The 15,612-nt window shown below is 43.9% G+C and overlaps 2 protein-coding genes across 5 annotated transcripts in view; both read left to right on the top strand.

Moving 5' to 3' along the window:
* The first annotated feature begins 1,068 nt into the window (after positions 1–1,068).
* On the top strand, positions 1,069–11,390 carry LOC308144051 (protein NLRC3-like). 4 transcript variants are annotated; one of them, XM_080515060.1, is made up of 12 exons: positions 1,069–1,099; positions 1,189–1,249; positions 1,876–2,022; positions 2,248–2,367; positions 2,895–2,996; positions 3,879–5,801; positions 6,264–6,437; positions 6,632–6,805; positions 6,957–7,127; positions 8,679–8,855; positions 9,154–9,327; positions 10,184–11,390. In XM_080515060.1, exons 3-12 carry the CDS (start codon positions 1,892–1,894, stop codon positions 10,206–10,208), a joined length of 3,171 nt encoding a protein of 1,056 aa, XP_080371186.1. In that variant the 5' UTR covers positions 1,069–1,099; positions 1,189–1,249; positions 1,876–1,891; the 3' UTR covers positions 10,209–11,390. The 4 variants fall into 4 exon arrangements, with proteins under 4 accessions (XP_080371186.1, XP_080371188.1, XP_080371187.1 ...); XM_080515062.1 differs by lacking the exon at positions 8,679–8,855; XM_080515061.1 differs by lacking the exon at positions 1,189–1,249.
* Positions 11,391–13,781: 2,391 nt separating this feature from the next.
* The window catches only part of dnah5l (dynein, axonemal, heavy chain 5 like), a gene marked incomplete at both ends in the record, with an annotated part of 46,038 nt that continues 44,207 nt past the window's right edge, over positions 13,782–15,612 (top strand). Inside the window, 5 exons of the mRNA XM_080515247.1 lie at positions 13,782–13,890; positions 14,249–14,352; positions 14,535–14,723; positions 14,890–14,964; positions 15,088–15,156. Of these exons, the coding sequence (XP_080371373.1) occupies positions 13,782–13,890; positions 14,249–14,352; positions 14,535–14,723; positions 14,890–14,964; positions 15,088–15,156 (546 nt within the window). The remainder of the gene's footprint in view (positions 13,891–14,248; positions 14,353–14,534; positions 14,724–14,889; positions 14,965–15,087; positions 15,157–15,612) is intronic.

Consider the following 15,612-nt stretch of genomic DNA (forward strand, 5'->3'; position numbering starts at 1 on the left):
AAAATACTAACGGAGTGAAACAATTTAATAGACTGTCAAAATAAGAGCACTGATATTTGAAGGAACAAATTTAAAGGCACAAAGACATTTACATAATCTATCAATCATATCATTATAACGATAGACACCATTATTGCATGTTGGCTTGGTATTGTGCTGGTCGAGATCTTAGGAAAGGCACGATTTTAGTAGTGTAATTATTTATTATATTCCTCTATCTATTCATTTTTTTCATTTGATTTGCTTTACTTAGTTTGCAGAACAACAAATCAAGGAGCCACATGACAAATTAGCTATTGTGGCTGAGACATTAGTTGACTTCAGTTTAGCTCAATAAGAAAATTATCTCTCGATAAAAGCTGTTTCTGTCACTATTTTTATAAGCTACTTTTGCTGTGCATCACATTTTACTCAGTCTTTCCCAGTCTGGTAATCACAATAAATATGTTTACAAATTTCAAGTTCATTAAATCAAAAAATGACAACTGTACTTTTCCTTTACCTTTTTTTCCATCCAATGTGAATCAGCAAATTTGCAGAGTAACAAGTGTTTCCTTTGCCAACCAAGGTGCCAGACACCATGTAAAAACGAATAATGTATTTTTGGCCATGTATTTATCAGTTTAAATTTTAAGACAATTACATTTTGGCTCATCAGAATAAAAACAAATGTGATTGAAGTTACAGTATAACTCATAGAATATTTAAATTAGCTGAGTTTGTATAGGATAATACTTCTTATTTATGTTGTTTATATTGTTCCTTTAAATGTGTATTACAACTACAGACCAATTAGTTAAAACTATTTCGATGTAATAAAGCCAATATTAAATTAGATATATTACATGCATTTTGCTTTTGAGTCAGGATTTCCCCGAGGGCCGGTCAAGCAGCTCCAAAGGCCACGTATCCCCAACTCTTGAACTCCATGTCTCGGTGAGATGCCCTATCCAATATGGCGGCGACACTGGCTCACTCTCCAAAGTGGCGTCTCCCGTGTGACGTTGTTGAGTGTCGTTTTCTGATGTCTCGCTGCTTTTATCTCGCGAGAGTTGGCAAAGGGGGAGAACGTGAGGCAGACGACAACTCCGGAAAGAGGGTAAGCTAAGTCTTGTCTCAACTTTATTGTTTTATGTGTCCTTCGACAACTCTTGGGAACAACGTGGCCTGTCTTGTTTATGGTTTTAGATTCGATATTTTCCATCACAAGAAGTGAAAACCAGCGGGAGTGAGCGGCGTGCAGGCGGAAGTATGACTCGACACTCAAGTGCTGGTCATAGAAAGTTTTTTTTATTTATTTATTTTTTTTTTTACCACGCCTCTCAACCAGAGCTCTGCAGCCTGCAGGACCAAAAGAGACAGTTTTGTGACAACATAGCACGTCTGTCGATTCTCGCAGGTGGCTCTGAATGTTTCCAAGCTCTGTAGTTAAACTGAGTCAACGTGGCTTCAATAAACATGAGTTAAGGCTTAACTCATGTTTATTGAAGGCCACGTAGTTTTTTGATTCCTGTTGATAAAGCATTGATGAAAATGACTTTATATTGTTAATATAGGCTACAGAGGTTCACATCTGAACATTTTCGGGTGGTGGTGTGACAAGTGTAACTTGGCTCAAAAAAGGTTGAAAAACACTTCTGTATACGATATTTATGATTACAATTTAGGATGGTAAACGTTTCACTCCATCGTCAGCTGTGTTTGCACCTGACTTTAAAGGTTTCAAGCTTTTTGACATTATAGAATAGGATAAAATAGCAACATTAATTGAAAACAAGAATAGACAGGACAGTTCTTTTTAACTTTTTTCTGACATGAATTTGTTATAGATTTTATTTCTATTATATATTTTTCTTTGATTTCTTCCCCTCTCAGACTAAGTGAAGTCCAGATGAGTGTTTCTATGGACGAAGAGGAGGACGGAGCGGACTCTGCAGGATCGGACCTCCTGTCTCTGCGGAGCGACTGGTCCAAAGAAAAACCGCCGTTCTTTAGCATCGACCCTGAACCTTCAGACACGAGGTGAGAGAAGTGTGCTGTCGATTTATGAGCTGCACGTCCGTATCTTTGACCAAGATGGAGCCCGTGCAGAGAGCTTAGTGAGTGTCCTGATGGTGGTTAGGGACAATTCCTCAGTTTCAACCTGCAGTGACTCCGTATGAACTTAGCTTGAAGCCTTAAAGAATGAAACAGTGTGTATATGTGGGTGTCTGTGTTATTAGATTATGTGTGTGTGTGTGTTTGCAGAGGTCAGCTCCACAGACGGAGCTCAGGCTTTGCAGGATCTGACCTTCTGTCTCTGAGGAGCGACTGGTCGAAACAGACGCCCCCGTTCTTTAGTGAAGACCCGAAACCCTCAGACAGAAGGTGAGAGATGCGGTGAACACATTTGATTACTCTTCCAGCGTCGCTGTGTTTATACAGCATACCACTGGGGAAAATACGGTGAGGTGATCTGATATTCAGCGTCAAAGGAAGAAATAGATGTCTGCTCATTTTCGTCTTGTCTTTTAAATTTCACAAAACTTGAGCTGATAAAGTTTGACGGAAGCTGCTGTCTTCACAGCCTTATGTCATCACGCTGAGGACAACAGACCCAGACCTTATGTTGCAGACAGGAAGTGGCACTCAAACGCTGTCTTTGTTTTTGGACACATCAAAATCCATTAGTGTGTAAATAAAAAAGGGGGACAGATCAGTGATGGCGCAGTCCAGTGGGAATGAAAAGAGTGGGTCTCTCTGATGCTGCATGTCTCACTGACAGAATGAAATAATTAAAAAATATATTACTATTGTCTTTTTTGTTTTTAAACTGTAAAAAAAATAAATGTACTGTACTTTTAGCACCTTGCTTCTGCATTGTTCCGTTTGAATGTCACTGTTTCTCCTCCCAGTATGGATGAAGAGCAGGACTCTGACCTTCTGTCTCTGAGGAGCGACTGGTCCAAAGAGAAGCCGCCGTTCTTTAGCGGTGACCCTCCACCCTCAGACACAAGGTGAGAGAGGCGATGAGAAAACTCTCATTTCATTACTTTTCCAGTCTTCTTATATTTCCTGTTGTAGATGCTCGGTTTTCACCTGCAGATTTGTTTTTGAAGTTGTTGATTATTTACATTAGCCGTATTCACGAATAAGCCGTAATGTTACGACCACTGGCAGCAAACTGCCGTCTGTCATCAGACCGTCACAGAAACTTGTTTTCCCCCACGAGGACGTGGAAGAAAGACTCCACAACACAACAAAGTGCAGCGTACCGCTTTCAGCTGCAACGTTTACTACACTGTCACCTGCCTGAGTGGAGACATTCAGAGGAAAGGAAGTTTTAAAAGAGCTTGATGTTTCCGTCAGGACGGTCGCCAGTGCGTGTGAGTGCTGACGGTTACATCATCAGCGTGTAACTGACAAGTGAAGACAAAAATGAAGCCTTGTTTGTTTGACTGACAGCCTCATTTGTTTGGTTATCCGGTAATATTTCGCTCTCTGCACTTCCTGTTGCGCGTCGTTATCATCATCATCATCATCACTGCCATCCAAACAATTGACATGCAGTATTGAAAACCTTTCTACACATTGAGGTTCAACACCTGCAAGTGGCTTCTCGTTCCCCGTCTGATCACATAGTGACTGAACAGAACTCGGCAGAATACCAGGAAGTAAACAATAGACCTTTAATATAAGACGACAGCACTTTTTTTTTTTTTTTTTTATATATTTAGGGTTAGACTAAAGATCAATGAACAATGAATGCTCATGGCTTTTAGATTCTTAGCTAAATAAACTCGATAAATATGAATTTGGTGTCTAACAATGGCCAACACTGTCAATCAATCATATTGAATTCTGAACTTCCGGACTGTTGTGAACAACTGTTTTGACAGAAAGAGGAAGAGGAGCGTTGATGCTGAGGAGGAACAGCCGTCCTCCTGTACTTGGCATCTGAAGGATCCAGTCTATAGTGGTCTGCAGACGGTTCTCGGTGAACACAAGGAGAGTCTGAGGAGCAGATGTGAATGTGTGACTGAAGGAAGCGATGAACCTGGAGGAGGAACCCTCCTCAACAGGATCTACACTGAGCTCCACATCACAGAGGGACAGAGTGAGGAGCTTCAGAGGGAACCGGAGCTGAGGCAGCTGGAGACGGCCTCCAAGATGGAGAAGCACCACGACACGGCCATCAGGTGTCAGGACATCTTCAGAGCCTCAGCCGAGCAGCAGAGACGCATCAAAGTGGTTCTGACCAACGGCGTCGCCGGCGTGGGGAAGACCTTCTCGGTGCACAAGTTCACTCTGGACTGGGCCGAGGGCCTGGAGAACCAGGACGTCAGTGTGCTGGTGGTCCTCTCCTTCAGGGAGCTGAACCTGGTCAGAGGCCAGCGGTACAGTCTTCTCACGCTGCTCCAAGTTTTCCATCCGACGTTACAGAAGGTGACGGCAGAGGAGCTGGCTGCCTGCCAGCTGTTGTTCATCTTTGACGGTCTGGACGAAAGCAGACTCTGTCTGGATTTCAGTAGTGGGCTGGTTGTTTCTGACGTCACGCAGACGTCGTCGGTCGACTTGCTTCTCACAAACCTCATCCTGGGCAATCTGCTTCCTTCAGCCCTCATCTGGATCACTTCCAGACCTGCAGCAGCCAGTCTGATCCCTCCTTCCTGTGTGGACAGGCTGACGGAAGTCCGAGGCTTCACTGACGCCCAGAAGGAGGAGTACTTCAGGAGGAGGCTGAGTGATGAAGACCTGTGCAGCAGAATCGTCTCCCACATCCAGACCTCCAGGACTCTCCACATCATGTGTGGAATCCCAGTCTTCTGCTGGATCACTGCTACAGTCCTGGAGCACATGTTGACCACAGGGCAGAGAGGACCGCTGCCCCAGACCCTGACTGACATGTACTCCCACTTTGTTCTGGTTCAGACAAAAAGGAAGAAGAAGAAGTACCATCAGGGACCTGGGTCAGGTCCAGAGGAGCTGAGTGAGGCTGACAGGGAGGTTCTTCTGAATCTAGGGAAGCTGGCCTTTGAACATCTGGACAAAGGAATCATCATGTTCTACCAAGAAGACCTGGAACAGTGTGGTCTGGATGAGACTGAGGCCGCGGTGTGCTCTGGAGTCTTTACAGAGATCTTCAGAAGAGAGTGTGTGATCTTCCAGAAACCGATCTACTCCTTCATTCATCTGAGCATTCAGGAGTTCCTGGCCGCCGTCTACCTGTTCCACTGCTACTCCACCAAGAAGACGGACGTGCTCAAGAAGTTCCTGGAGAATGACTGGGAAACCTGCAGATTCATGGATCTGTGTGAATTCATGGTGAAAGTCACGAGGAAATGTCACAGGAGTGAAACTGGTCACCTGGACCTGTTCGTTCGTTTCCTCCATGGCCTCACTTTGGAATGCAACAGGGAAATCTTAGGAGACCTCCTCGGCCGGATAGAAATCAGTCAACTACAAATCAATGTAACCATCGACAACCTGAAGAAGATGAAAATGTATAAAAACTCTGTGTTCAGATCTGTAGTGATGGGCCCCGATCTGAAGAAGATGGATATGACTCCTGACAGGAGCATCAACATCTTCCACTGTCTGGTGGAGATGAAGGACCTCTCGGTGCACCAGGAGATCCAAGAGTTCCTGAAGTCGGAGAACAGGTTGGAGAAGGAACTCTCTGAGAGCCACTGCTCAGCACTGGCACACATGCTGCAGATGTCAGAGGAGGTTCTGGATGAGCTGGACCTGAAGAAGTATAACGCGTCATTGGAGGGTCGATTGAGGCTGATTCCAGCTGTGAGGAACTGCAGGACGGCTCGGTGAGTCCACATGTGATCATTCTCCATTTTGAGCAACGTCAATCAGTTGCCTACATCTTTAAATTCACACATTTATTCATATTAGTTTTAGGTGTAGTTTCGTGAAAGGAAAGTGGTTGCATGATTTATCTAATAATATCTCAAAAGGGCAAGTCTGTTATCACTTCTGTAATATCCAAAGGAGCCCAACCTTCGGAGTCTTGAGGCAATCGAAAACTGGCCGTAATCCTTGGCGTCTCCTGTAAACAGGAGTTTAATGAACTTGCATTGTGATAACAGCTTTGGCTCATGATTACATGAGGTCACAATGCGAAGAGCGTTTGTAACAAAAGCATCAGTGGGCAATCGCACAGGCATGCACAGTATTGGATATGTGGCGATATCCCACATTTTTAAAACAAAATATTGCTGTATAAATATTGGGCTGGTGAGACTCAGTCTGATTTATTTGTTCATCCACAGACTGAGTGCCTGTGGACTGACGGACAGTCACTGTGAAATCGTGGCGTCGGCTCTCAAGTCCAACCCGTCACATCTGACCGAGCTCGCGTTGCGGCTGGCCGACAACCAGGTGGTGGGGGTGCAGCTTCTGAGCGCTGCACTGAGGAGTCCACACTGTCAACTGGAGACTTTAAGGTCAGTTCATGGATGGACGCCGCGATAGGTTCTGACTGTCGTAGGTGAAATGGGGAAATCTCACTTGTGTATGCTACTAGTTGGATCATTTGTGAACAGTGTTAAAGCATTTTTGAGGATTTTAAAGGCAGTGAAAATGCCCTATACGTGTCATCCATTTACAGTTTACTCTTTGTCTTTTGCTCTGGACTCAGATTTGAACGCAGCAGTGTGACAAAAGGCGCCTTAGTGCATCTGTTCGCCGCCATCCAGTCCAACCCCTCCCGTCTGAAACACCTGGACCTGAGGTACACCACGATGCAGGAGGCAGAAATGACGCAGCTCTGTGAATTTCTGGAGAGTCGCCACTGCAAACTGGAGACTCTGGGGTGCGTTGACTGACCCGTACTGGATTCCGCATCTTTAATCCGCACTTCCATCTCCTTAATGTTCAATACAACATTTGATTGAAAACATGACGATGCCCATTCACAGTCGTCCTAACAGTATATACTTCTGCATCTTTTCTGTATTCCTCAGACTGAAGTGCTGCAGCATGTCGAAGACCAGCTGGTCTCTGTACTCGGCTCTGAAGGCCAACCCCTCCCTCCTGAAACATCTCAGCCTGAGTGACAACTACATATACGACTCAGGGCTGCAGCAACTGTGTGGGTTTCTGGAGAGTCCACAGTGCAGACTGGAGAGCCTCAGGTCAGCTCTTAGAAGGGAGAAACTAATCCCAGCTAATGTATTCACAGGCCAATATTTCCATTACATCCAGTAAAACATTTGTTCTTGTCGACCACCTGTTTAATACTGGTTTTGGTCGCCTTGCTTCTGCCCTACACATGACAATCTCTGAACCCGTGTGTATTCAAACAGCTGTCTATCAGGAACTTCTTCATCCTCCAGTGTTACTGTCACCAGTTCACCTCAGTGAACATGTGACATGCGATAACTTCAATGGACCATTGTGTTAACTATACGATTGGTGATAAACACAAACACAAAGTTGCGTTACTGTCTTTCTGCTCATTCCCTTGATTTACAGCATTTGGAATTGGGCCTCTCGTCATTTTTTTGTCCCTCTAGCATCAACATTGTTACTTGCTGCCTGTTAAATCCCACCTACAAACACTGGAAGTCATCAGAATGTGTTAACGACCATTTATGCTCCCATTACTTGATTCAGATTTTGCCATGCATCTCTTATATTAAACGGTACATCCACTCGAGGGCAGTACAGTTTAGAGTGAAGACGAGTCCTCTGTTTTCTTTTTTTAGGAGCTTCCAGGTGAGGCAATGCTGTCGGCATTCCTTGTATCGATGCACAGTTTTTTTGAAGATATTCCTTTTCTGTTCTCCAACTTCTGTTGTCTTCTTTGTTGCTTTCGCTGCTCGCATGTGAGCTGGACGACACAACACTGCCCCCCACGGGTTAACAGTGATGCTACGCAACTGTTCACTCCCACAACATGTACTAAATCAGTGTTTTTCAGCCACTGTGCCACGGCACACTGGTGTTTCCGCGAGATATAGTCAGGTGTGCCGTGGGAAATGATCCAATTTCACATTTTTTTCTAAAAAAACATTTGCTCTCACAGCCAACAGTGTGTTGCAGAGTTATCGTGTATAAATACTCTTCACCAATAGGTGGCAACACACAACTTTGCCGTTGAAATCGAAACTGAAAGACGTCAGTCTGGTTAATCTCCACCACCTGGCTGCTCCCATCTTGTATCAAAGTACTGTGTCAGTGACAGTGATGGAGACGTTTTTGAAAAGGAAGAATGTTAATCAGGATCTCAGCTCTGTGTTCATCCATCAGGTCCAGGTTTCACACTGAGTGAGTACAAATAAAAAAAAGAGATTGGGAAATACTTTTTTCTAAATTTTTTTGATTCCTGTTGATAAAGCATTGATGAGAATGACTTTATATTGTTAATAGAGGCTACAGAGTTTCACATTTCCACATTTTTGGTTGGTGGTGTGCCTCGAGATTTTTCCAAAGAAAAAAGTGTGCCTTGGCTCAAAAAAGGTTAAAAAACACTGTACTAAATGGTTCCACGTGTAATGAAAGCAGAAAATGCACAGAAGACCCCGTGTGTCTCTGTTCTAGCATTGAGCATAAATATGACCATTTTTATAGTACTGACATGTTTACCTATTTTTGAGGTACCGCCTCTTGACGTTCAGCATTTAAGTTTTCTAAAGTTGAGCCTTCTGTGAACCACCATCTTCTGCGCCCCCCCCCCCCCCCAGACTTGGACACGCCTGGTTGACAAGTGACGGCTGTTATACCCTGGCATCGACTCTGAAGTCCATCCCGTCCTCGCTGAAGTATCTGAAACTCAGTGCAAACCACAAAATCCTGGATTTGGGAGTGCAGCACCTGTGCGGTTATCTGGAGAGTCCACACTGCAGACTGGAGACTTTGATGTGCGTAAAGGCGTAAAGGCGTAAAGAGCCGATGCCTGATTAAGCTGCTGCTATTTATGACAACCAACACCTGCTCTAGTACACGTCACAGAAAACCTTGCTACCAATTTACCACCGTCTTTTCTCTTCTTTGTATCTACAAAAAAAGCTACATTTTCCTTTGTTTCTAAATTTGTGATTCCTGAACATTCTCCAGCGCTTATTAAAAAAATAAATAAAACACTGAATGACTTCATGCTACAGCCATGCCGTCTATACTCATCATTGTCTTCTTTGTTTGTTTGTTTTTTTTTTCCAGACTGCACTATTGCGGTTTGTCCTCAGATAGCTGTGGTTTCCTGGTCTCTGCTCTGAAATCCAACCCCTCCCATCTGAAACACCTGGACCTGACAGACAACCACCTGCAGGAGTCAGACGTGCAGCCGCTGCTGGAGCTTGTGGAGAATCCAGCCTACGGTCTGCAGACCGTGAGGTCAGTGGCTTAGAAGAGCCACAGGCTCATATTTGATGTCGTTACGTCCAGTCTTGATTGCTCTATCCACCTGGACACAAGATAAATCCCAACTCTTTTTATTCCAAGTTTTCCCCTGTACATGAAAGCTACTAGTACAACAGCTCCAGTCCATCTTCAGGAGTACTTTCTATTGTTTGTCACCTCCGATTCAGACGACGACAACAAAGCAGTCAAACTCACTGTTACACTGTAGTGTATACAATCCCCGTATCACGACGCAGTAGCTAATACATTCATAAAGCTGCTGTATTTACTGTACTCGCCTCCACTTCTCTCAAGTATTGCGGTCAGCCCCGTGTTTGAGGCCCTTTTTCAGCAGATTGCAGTACAATTTACAGTTCATTTGGTGATTGGAGCTCCGAACTTAACCTGAAAATTCCCAGCAAGGAATCTTGGCTTAAAAGTGATTCAGGAGGTTTCTAAGAGCCACTCTGAGCAAGGAGTTGATGGCAACTTTTATCTTGGAATGGAAGACAGAAAAAAAAGCCTCTGTGCTCCTCGTAATGAACAGAGTAAAATGAACCAATCAAATATCTTGGGCCGTATTAAAAATGCGTCATCATTCAAATTATTTTATGTCACGATAATGAAACTCAGAAAAATTTATTTAATTTCTACACAGCTTAAAAATGATTGAACTTACCCCGAGCTTTCAATCTGTGATGTGAGGAAGTGTGCAGGTAGAACATGCATGCTCCATTGAAATGGCCCAACCCTGGACTTGAATGTTGGATTATATTAGTTTGCAGTCCATTAGGCGAGTCTCTTTGTCGACGGCTGGTTTGATCTCCTTTGTTCTCTTTTCTCTCCTCAGCTGGAGGACATGTGACACTATGTGATCTCAGATGGGATTCTGTCTGTCCTGAAGACACGCGGGGACTGTCAGTGGGAGGTGGCGGGTGTTTTTAGTTGGAGAATGTACTACTAAAGACCATTTAATTAACCTTCATTTATAGAGCACTTTTTATACAATACAATGCACCACAAGGTTCCCTAAATATTAAAAATGGATGCCCTTGTTCCTACCTACTCAACCCCCCCCCCCCCCCCCCCCCAATGTGAGAGAAACACATTTAAAAGAAAACGACACAGAGACAATACAGTAAAAAAAAAAAAAGTGCAAAAAACACTACTGCAATGAAGAGAACACAACACATTAAAAAGTAAAAACAATAAGAAATATATTTTTTTTTAAAGGCTTAATTCATAAAAGTGGACATTAAACGTCTTATTAAAAATGCCGCTGCTCTCTGCAGGCCTCATCTCTGTCAGGCTGGTCTGTAAATATTTGGCATGATAATGGAAACCTGGCTCGAGGTGAGATTTTGTCAAACATGACACCCAGTTTCCTGACTTGTCCGGACGGATTTACATGCAACTTTTAACAGATGTCGCTCACTCTTTGCCTCCGGATCCATGATTAAAACGTCCATCTCGTCACGTTTGACCTGTAAAAAGTCCTCCTCCATTCAGAATCTGTTAAAAAAGTCATAAGGAGGCATGGCAATATACAGTGCAACTGTGAAAGTGGATGCCAGGACTCCTGGTGACATTCCTCAATGTATACGTTCAAAAGCAAGGGACCAGGATTGAGCCCCGGGGCCACGGAACATTTAATTTCACAGGCGTCTGAAACCCACTGCTTCAATGTGTTTAAAAGAAGGAAGTGATCCACTGCATCAAAAGCTGCTTTTAGTTGCAGATCATCTGCATTCAGTGCAATATTGAAACAAGCAGATGGGTTTATGTCTACTTATCGATTACTGTTACCACTGTACTGTTACCTACTACTGTTATTTAGCCATTTCTGTCGCATTTTATGGTCTTGTTTACTTTTTTCTTCATGATTATACCTTGTTTTAACATGTGTGTTGATTAATCACATTTCTACCAGCACTATGCTCAGAGCTCACACACACTTTGTCTTTGGGGAAACTGCATAGCTGTAAGTCTGAGTGTGTGTGTATGTATATATATATATATATATCTTTCTGAAAAAAATAAAGACAAACATCAGTCAACCTCTGGTGTCTCTTCTGGTGATTGTCTTAGAAGCTGCACAAAATCCATGTGACCAGTGAAATTCAGCGACGCAGTGCACACAAATGGAGAAATGCCTCCACATCAATATCGGTGATTCTTTTTGGGGACTGAATAGGATCAACTTTGTACTGTAATGGTGTTCATTCACTCCATTATGCTGTTGCATTCAGTTTTACAAATGTGTCCCGCCTATGTCTTGAAAATTCAATTAAATATGACATCGCCACAACCAGTTGGAAATACACAAGGTGACTTAACCCTCGACGGCACAGAATCGTCCTCCAGCAACAAACTGTCTCTTTGGATTTGTTTATGTTTATATTGTTTTGCAAGACAATATTTCTGTCTGAGAAAATCGGGGTTTGAATTGGTTTGGACTGAAAGGAAGCCAAGCTGCACGAGACACAGTGAAGGCAAAAGGTAAGATTGAAACTACTTTTCTACATGTTTAATAATAAACAAGAAATGATGATGAAGCTTCAGACATTCACGTCGTACGTTGCAGAAAGTCTGCGTGAAAGTGGAAAGAAGTTGGGAGAGGCCATCCGACTCCGACCATCGCTGGACAAGAAGAAGAGAATACAGAATACTAGTCTCTGATGTAAATCGTGAGAATGTAGTGCGATTTTGTTTATGGGACATTGTACTCCTCCATACTGGTAAAATATACAGTGTCTTTTTATACACATTAAGAAGTGGGTTCTTCCAGGTGTCTTGATAAATTAGTGTTTTTCCAGGAATAGATTTTTGTAATGTTTATGTTAGTGTAAAAAAAACCCAACGAGGAACTTTTTAAGCTGTTAAAATGTGAAATAATGTGAATAATACTTCAGTCCGACTCGATGTTTTATGTTCACTTTTGTTTTGTAAGTGGTGTTTGTTTGTAGTGTAACTACATGTCTCACAAAGTATCGGGGCTCGGAAAATGTAAATATGATTGTCAAACATTGAATGTGTGTTTATTTCCAATGCAAAGAAGTTTAATTGTTCCATGGATCTGAATGGACATATTTTAATGGTGTGAATTAGGTCACTCACTCCTTTAGATGATTGTAATCCAACTATTGTATTACTACCACTGAAGTAAACATTTTTTTTTTAAATGTCTATTCTCTTGAGTCAGTTTTTTTTTAGGCCCTCTGGTGAGTTTGGTGGGCGGCTGGAGAAACCATACATCCAGGAGAGGTAAGGTAACGCGGGATCAGCTCTGGGTTCCTTGTATGCAGTGGTGACGTATCGCGAGGACAGAAGAGGTCTGGCGGGAATCATGATGTTTGCAGGTGACAGGGATTGTGGTGAGTGGAGAGCAGGCGGAATAGAACCCGGAGGAGGGGAGAGGAATGAACTTCAGTAGAGACGAGACGGGAAAAGGAGTCAAAGGTCAAATACCTGGAGGTGGAGTTTATAGTTGCTCCGGACGTAGTGGCCTCGACGTATGAGAAACCGTTTGGAGACGAAGATTCTTAAAGCTGTATTGTCTGTTGTTTAACGTCCTCTCTTAATAAAGTAATTAAAACAATAAAAACAACGTAGTTTTTTTATTTACAAACTTCTAACTTACAAATTTGTACATTGAAGTTGTTTAATTTCCTTAAAAATACTCTTTTCTCCGGCATCAACAAACAACATGAACCAAAACTGAATTAAATGCAATTAAATATATATTTTTTCAGAATAAATTAGATGCACTATATTAGGTCTATATGTCCCATCTGTTTCAACCTTCCATTCATCATTCCATTCTGGGTTGTGGAGCCGTTTCATTCCTGTTCAGGAAGGAAAAAATAATCTGAAAGGTTGTTTCTTTGAAAAGTCTCTAATTACAGTCCTACACATGTAAATTTATCAACTCCGTCTGACAAGACTAAAGTTTTGCGACGTGTTTGGACTGAGACACACACAAGAGGCAGCAATGTTGTGTGTTCAGTTGCTCAGTCATTAACACAGTCGCTTCGCTTCATGTCTCCATAGCAACTGTGACACTCTTTGCACAGCCTGTTCACTTCCTGGTTTCGTGGTCCTCTGCATGCTGTGAGTTTGTGTTTCAGCAGCGGCTCCTTGGACCTGGACAGCACCGGTGAGTCGTCACCACTCCGCTCCGCGGCAATCCGTTTAGATTTGGATTATAGCTGTGAATGAATCCTCAGAGAGAGCATGCGCCTGTTTTCGTAAAGGAAAGTTTGTAAACCCAACATTCAATGTGACCTTCCCTGCAGCAGACAGCGGTTTGAGATTAGCTGGTGAACATAGTGGACGATTGAGGGGTGGTGGAGACCAAACATGGAGCTAAAAGAAGATTCATCGAATTTCACCTGGTGCCTGACAGAAGAACGACGCTGCTGATTTGTACCTTTTGTGCTGTGACTCAGATGGCAGATCCAGACTCTCAGACTCCAGAACCGGAGGAACAGGCCCCGGTGGGCCCCGGGGCCGATGGCCCTGACGCTCCGTCCTCAGGCTTGGAGCTCCAGGCTGGAGGTCAGGCTACGCCGTCGGCCACAGAACCGAACCTCCATCCTGGGCCGGAGAGCCATGCTGGTCCTGGAGGAGGAGGAGAAGAAGAAGAGGAGGAGGAGGAGGAGTTGGAGGAGGCGCAGGAGGGAGGAGATGTGACGACGGTCTCTCGCCCCAGACCTCCTCAGGTCCCCCCTCAGAGAGGTACTACAGTCTACAAAACCAGAATCAATTAAACAGTTTAGACTCGTGAATGCCACTGCATACTAATAATACTATTTACAGTGAAATAGTTGAATAATATTGAGAATAAGGATTTAAGTAGACAAGTTCCATACACGGCCTCGTCTTTCACAAAGTTCTCGCTGGTCATATCATCCAGATGTGTCGGGCAGAGGGCGCCGGCGAATAGGAGGCCAGAACCTGAGAACCACCAGTCACATGACGTCTCCGGCGGCTGCTCCCTCGCCAACCGCCGGCACCGCGGTAAGCAAACCTTCAGCAGGAGTTGAACCTTCAGCAACGAGTGCTGTGATTAAACCCTGCTCAACTTTATTGTCAAAAAGGCAGAAATCAGTGCAGATTAAACTCCAAACCAGCAACTTAAAAGTTCAACCAAGTCGCTGAGAGTCTCTGGAAGCTTCCGACGGCCGTTTTTCTCCCCGCAGGCGTCTGGGAGGAGGACAACGCTGCTGTCCAACGAGGCGAGGAGGGAGATCGTCAAGCAGGCGCGAGCCGTGAAGGACGAGAGGCGGGCGGCGCTGGACGCCCGGCACAAATACCTGATCGCCCGGCTGGCTGACGGCAGCAGCCTGGGAGAGCCGGAGGTGGAGGACGCCCTGATCTCTGACGACAAAGTAACTCCAGTCAAGATGGAGCTTTTTGTATTGCAACTTTTCTGTTTGTGTTCTCAGTATTTATTTGTGTATTCACTGTTGTTATTATTATCTTGCCGAAAAAAACTGTCCATCCCTTTGTTTATGTTGAATCATTTTCCCCCTTTGAACATCTGATTCCTCTCAGTTCGGCCTGATCGAGGATTTCTTCATAGCGAACGGCTCCAAGAAGTTGATTTTCTTCTATCAGAACGTCAACCAGGTGATTTTGCATATTCAAACTGATCTCTCTAAAGAAAAACAAAAAAAAACTCTAGTACAGCTTCCTGCTCTTTTCAATGCCCCACCCCTTCTTCTCTCTCTCTCTCTCTCTCTCTGTCTTCAGAGTTTGCCAGCCGGTCGCTCCTCTTCCTCAGACGTGACGAAACTCTTCCTCACCACAGGAACCTCAGAGGTAGTTTTGACTTTGGCTTCATCACACTTCATGAGAGTTCACGCCAGGAGAGTGTTTTTTTTTTTTTTTTTGCACAAGCACCTGTACTCCTACTGTAGTAACGGCTCCCAGTATGTCACCAGCAGATCTCCTGTGTTGACAGCAGCTCCCCCAGCGCCAATTAAAGATCAGGACAATGGCTGAACCGGCCTCTTACTGCTCGCCATTGTTCAGCTTCAGAGGACAGAATGAGTGTGTGTCGTGTTTCTATGGATGAAAATCCGGTTTGCAAGGTGATTGGAACCTTTTCCACAACAAACAGAATCAGAAGAGTGCAGAACAAATGGCAGTATGGCTTTATGGCACAAATATAAACATTAAATCAAAGTTATTTACAAATGCAAGTGAGAATTTACAAAGCATTTACACTCAATGGTTCACACATTCGAAGGCTGTTCCAAGGATACGATGGACATA

The sequence above is a fragment of the Blennius ocellaris genome, assembly GCF_963422515.1.
Source record: "Blennius ocellaris genome assembly, chromosome: 19".
Lineage (NCBI taxonomy): Eukaryota > Metazoa > Chordata > Actinopteri > Blenniiformes > Blenniidae > Blennius > Blennius ocellaris.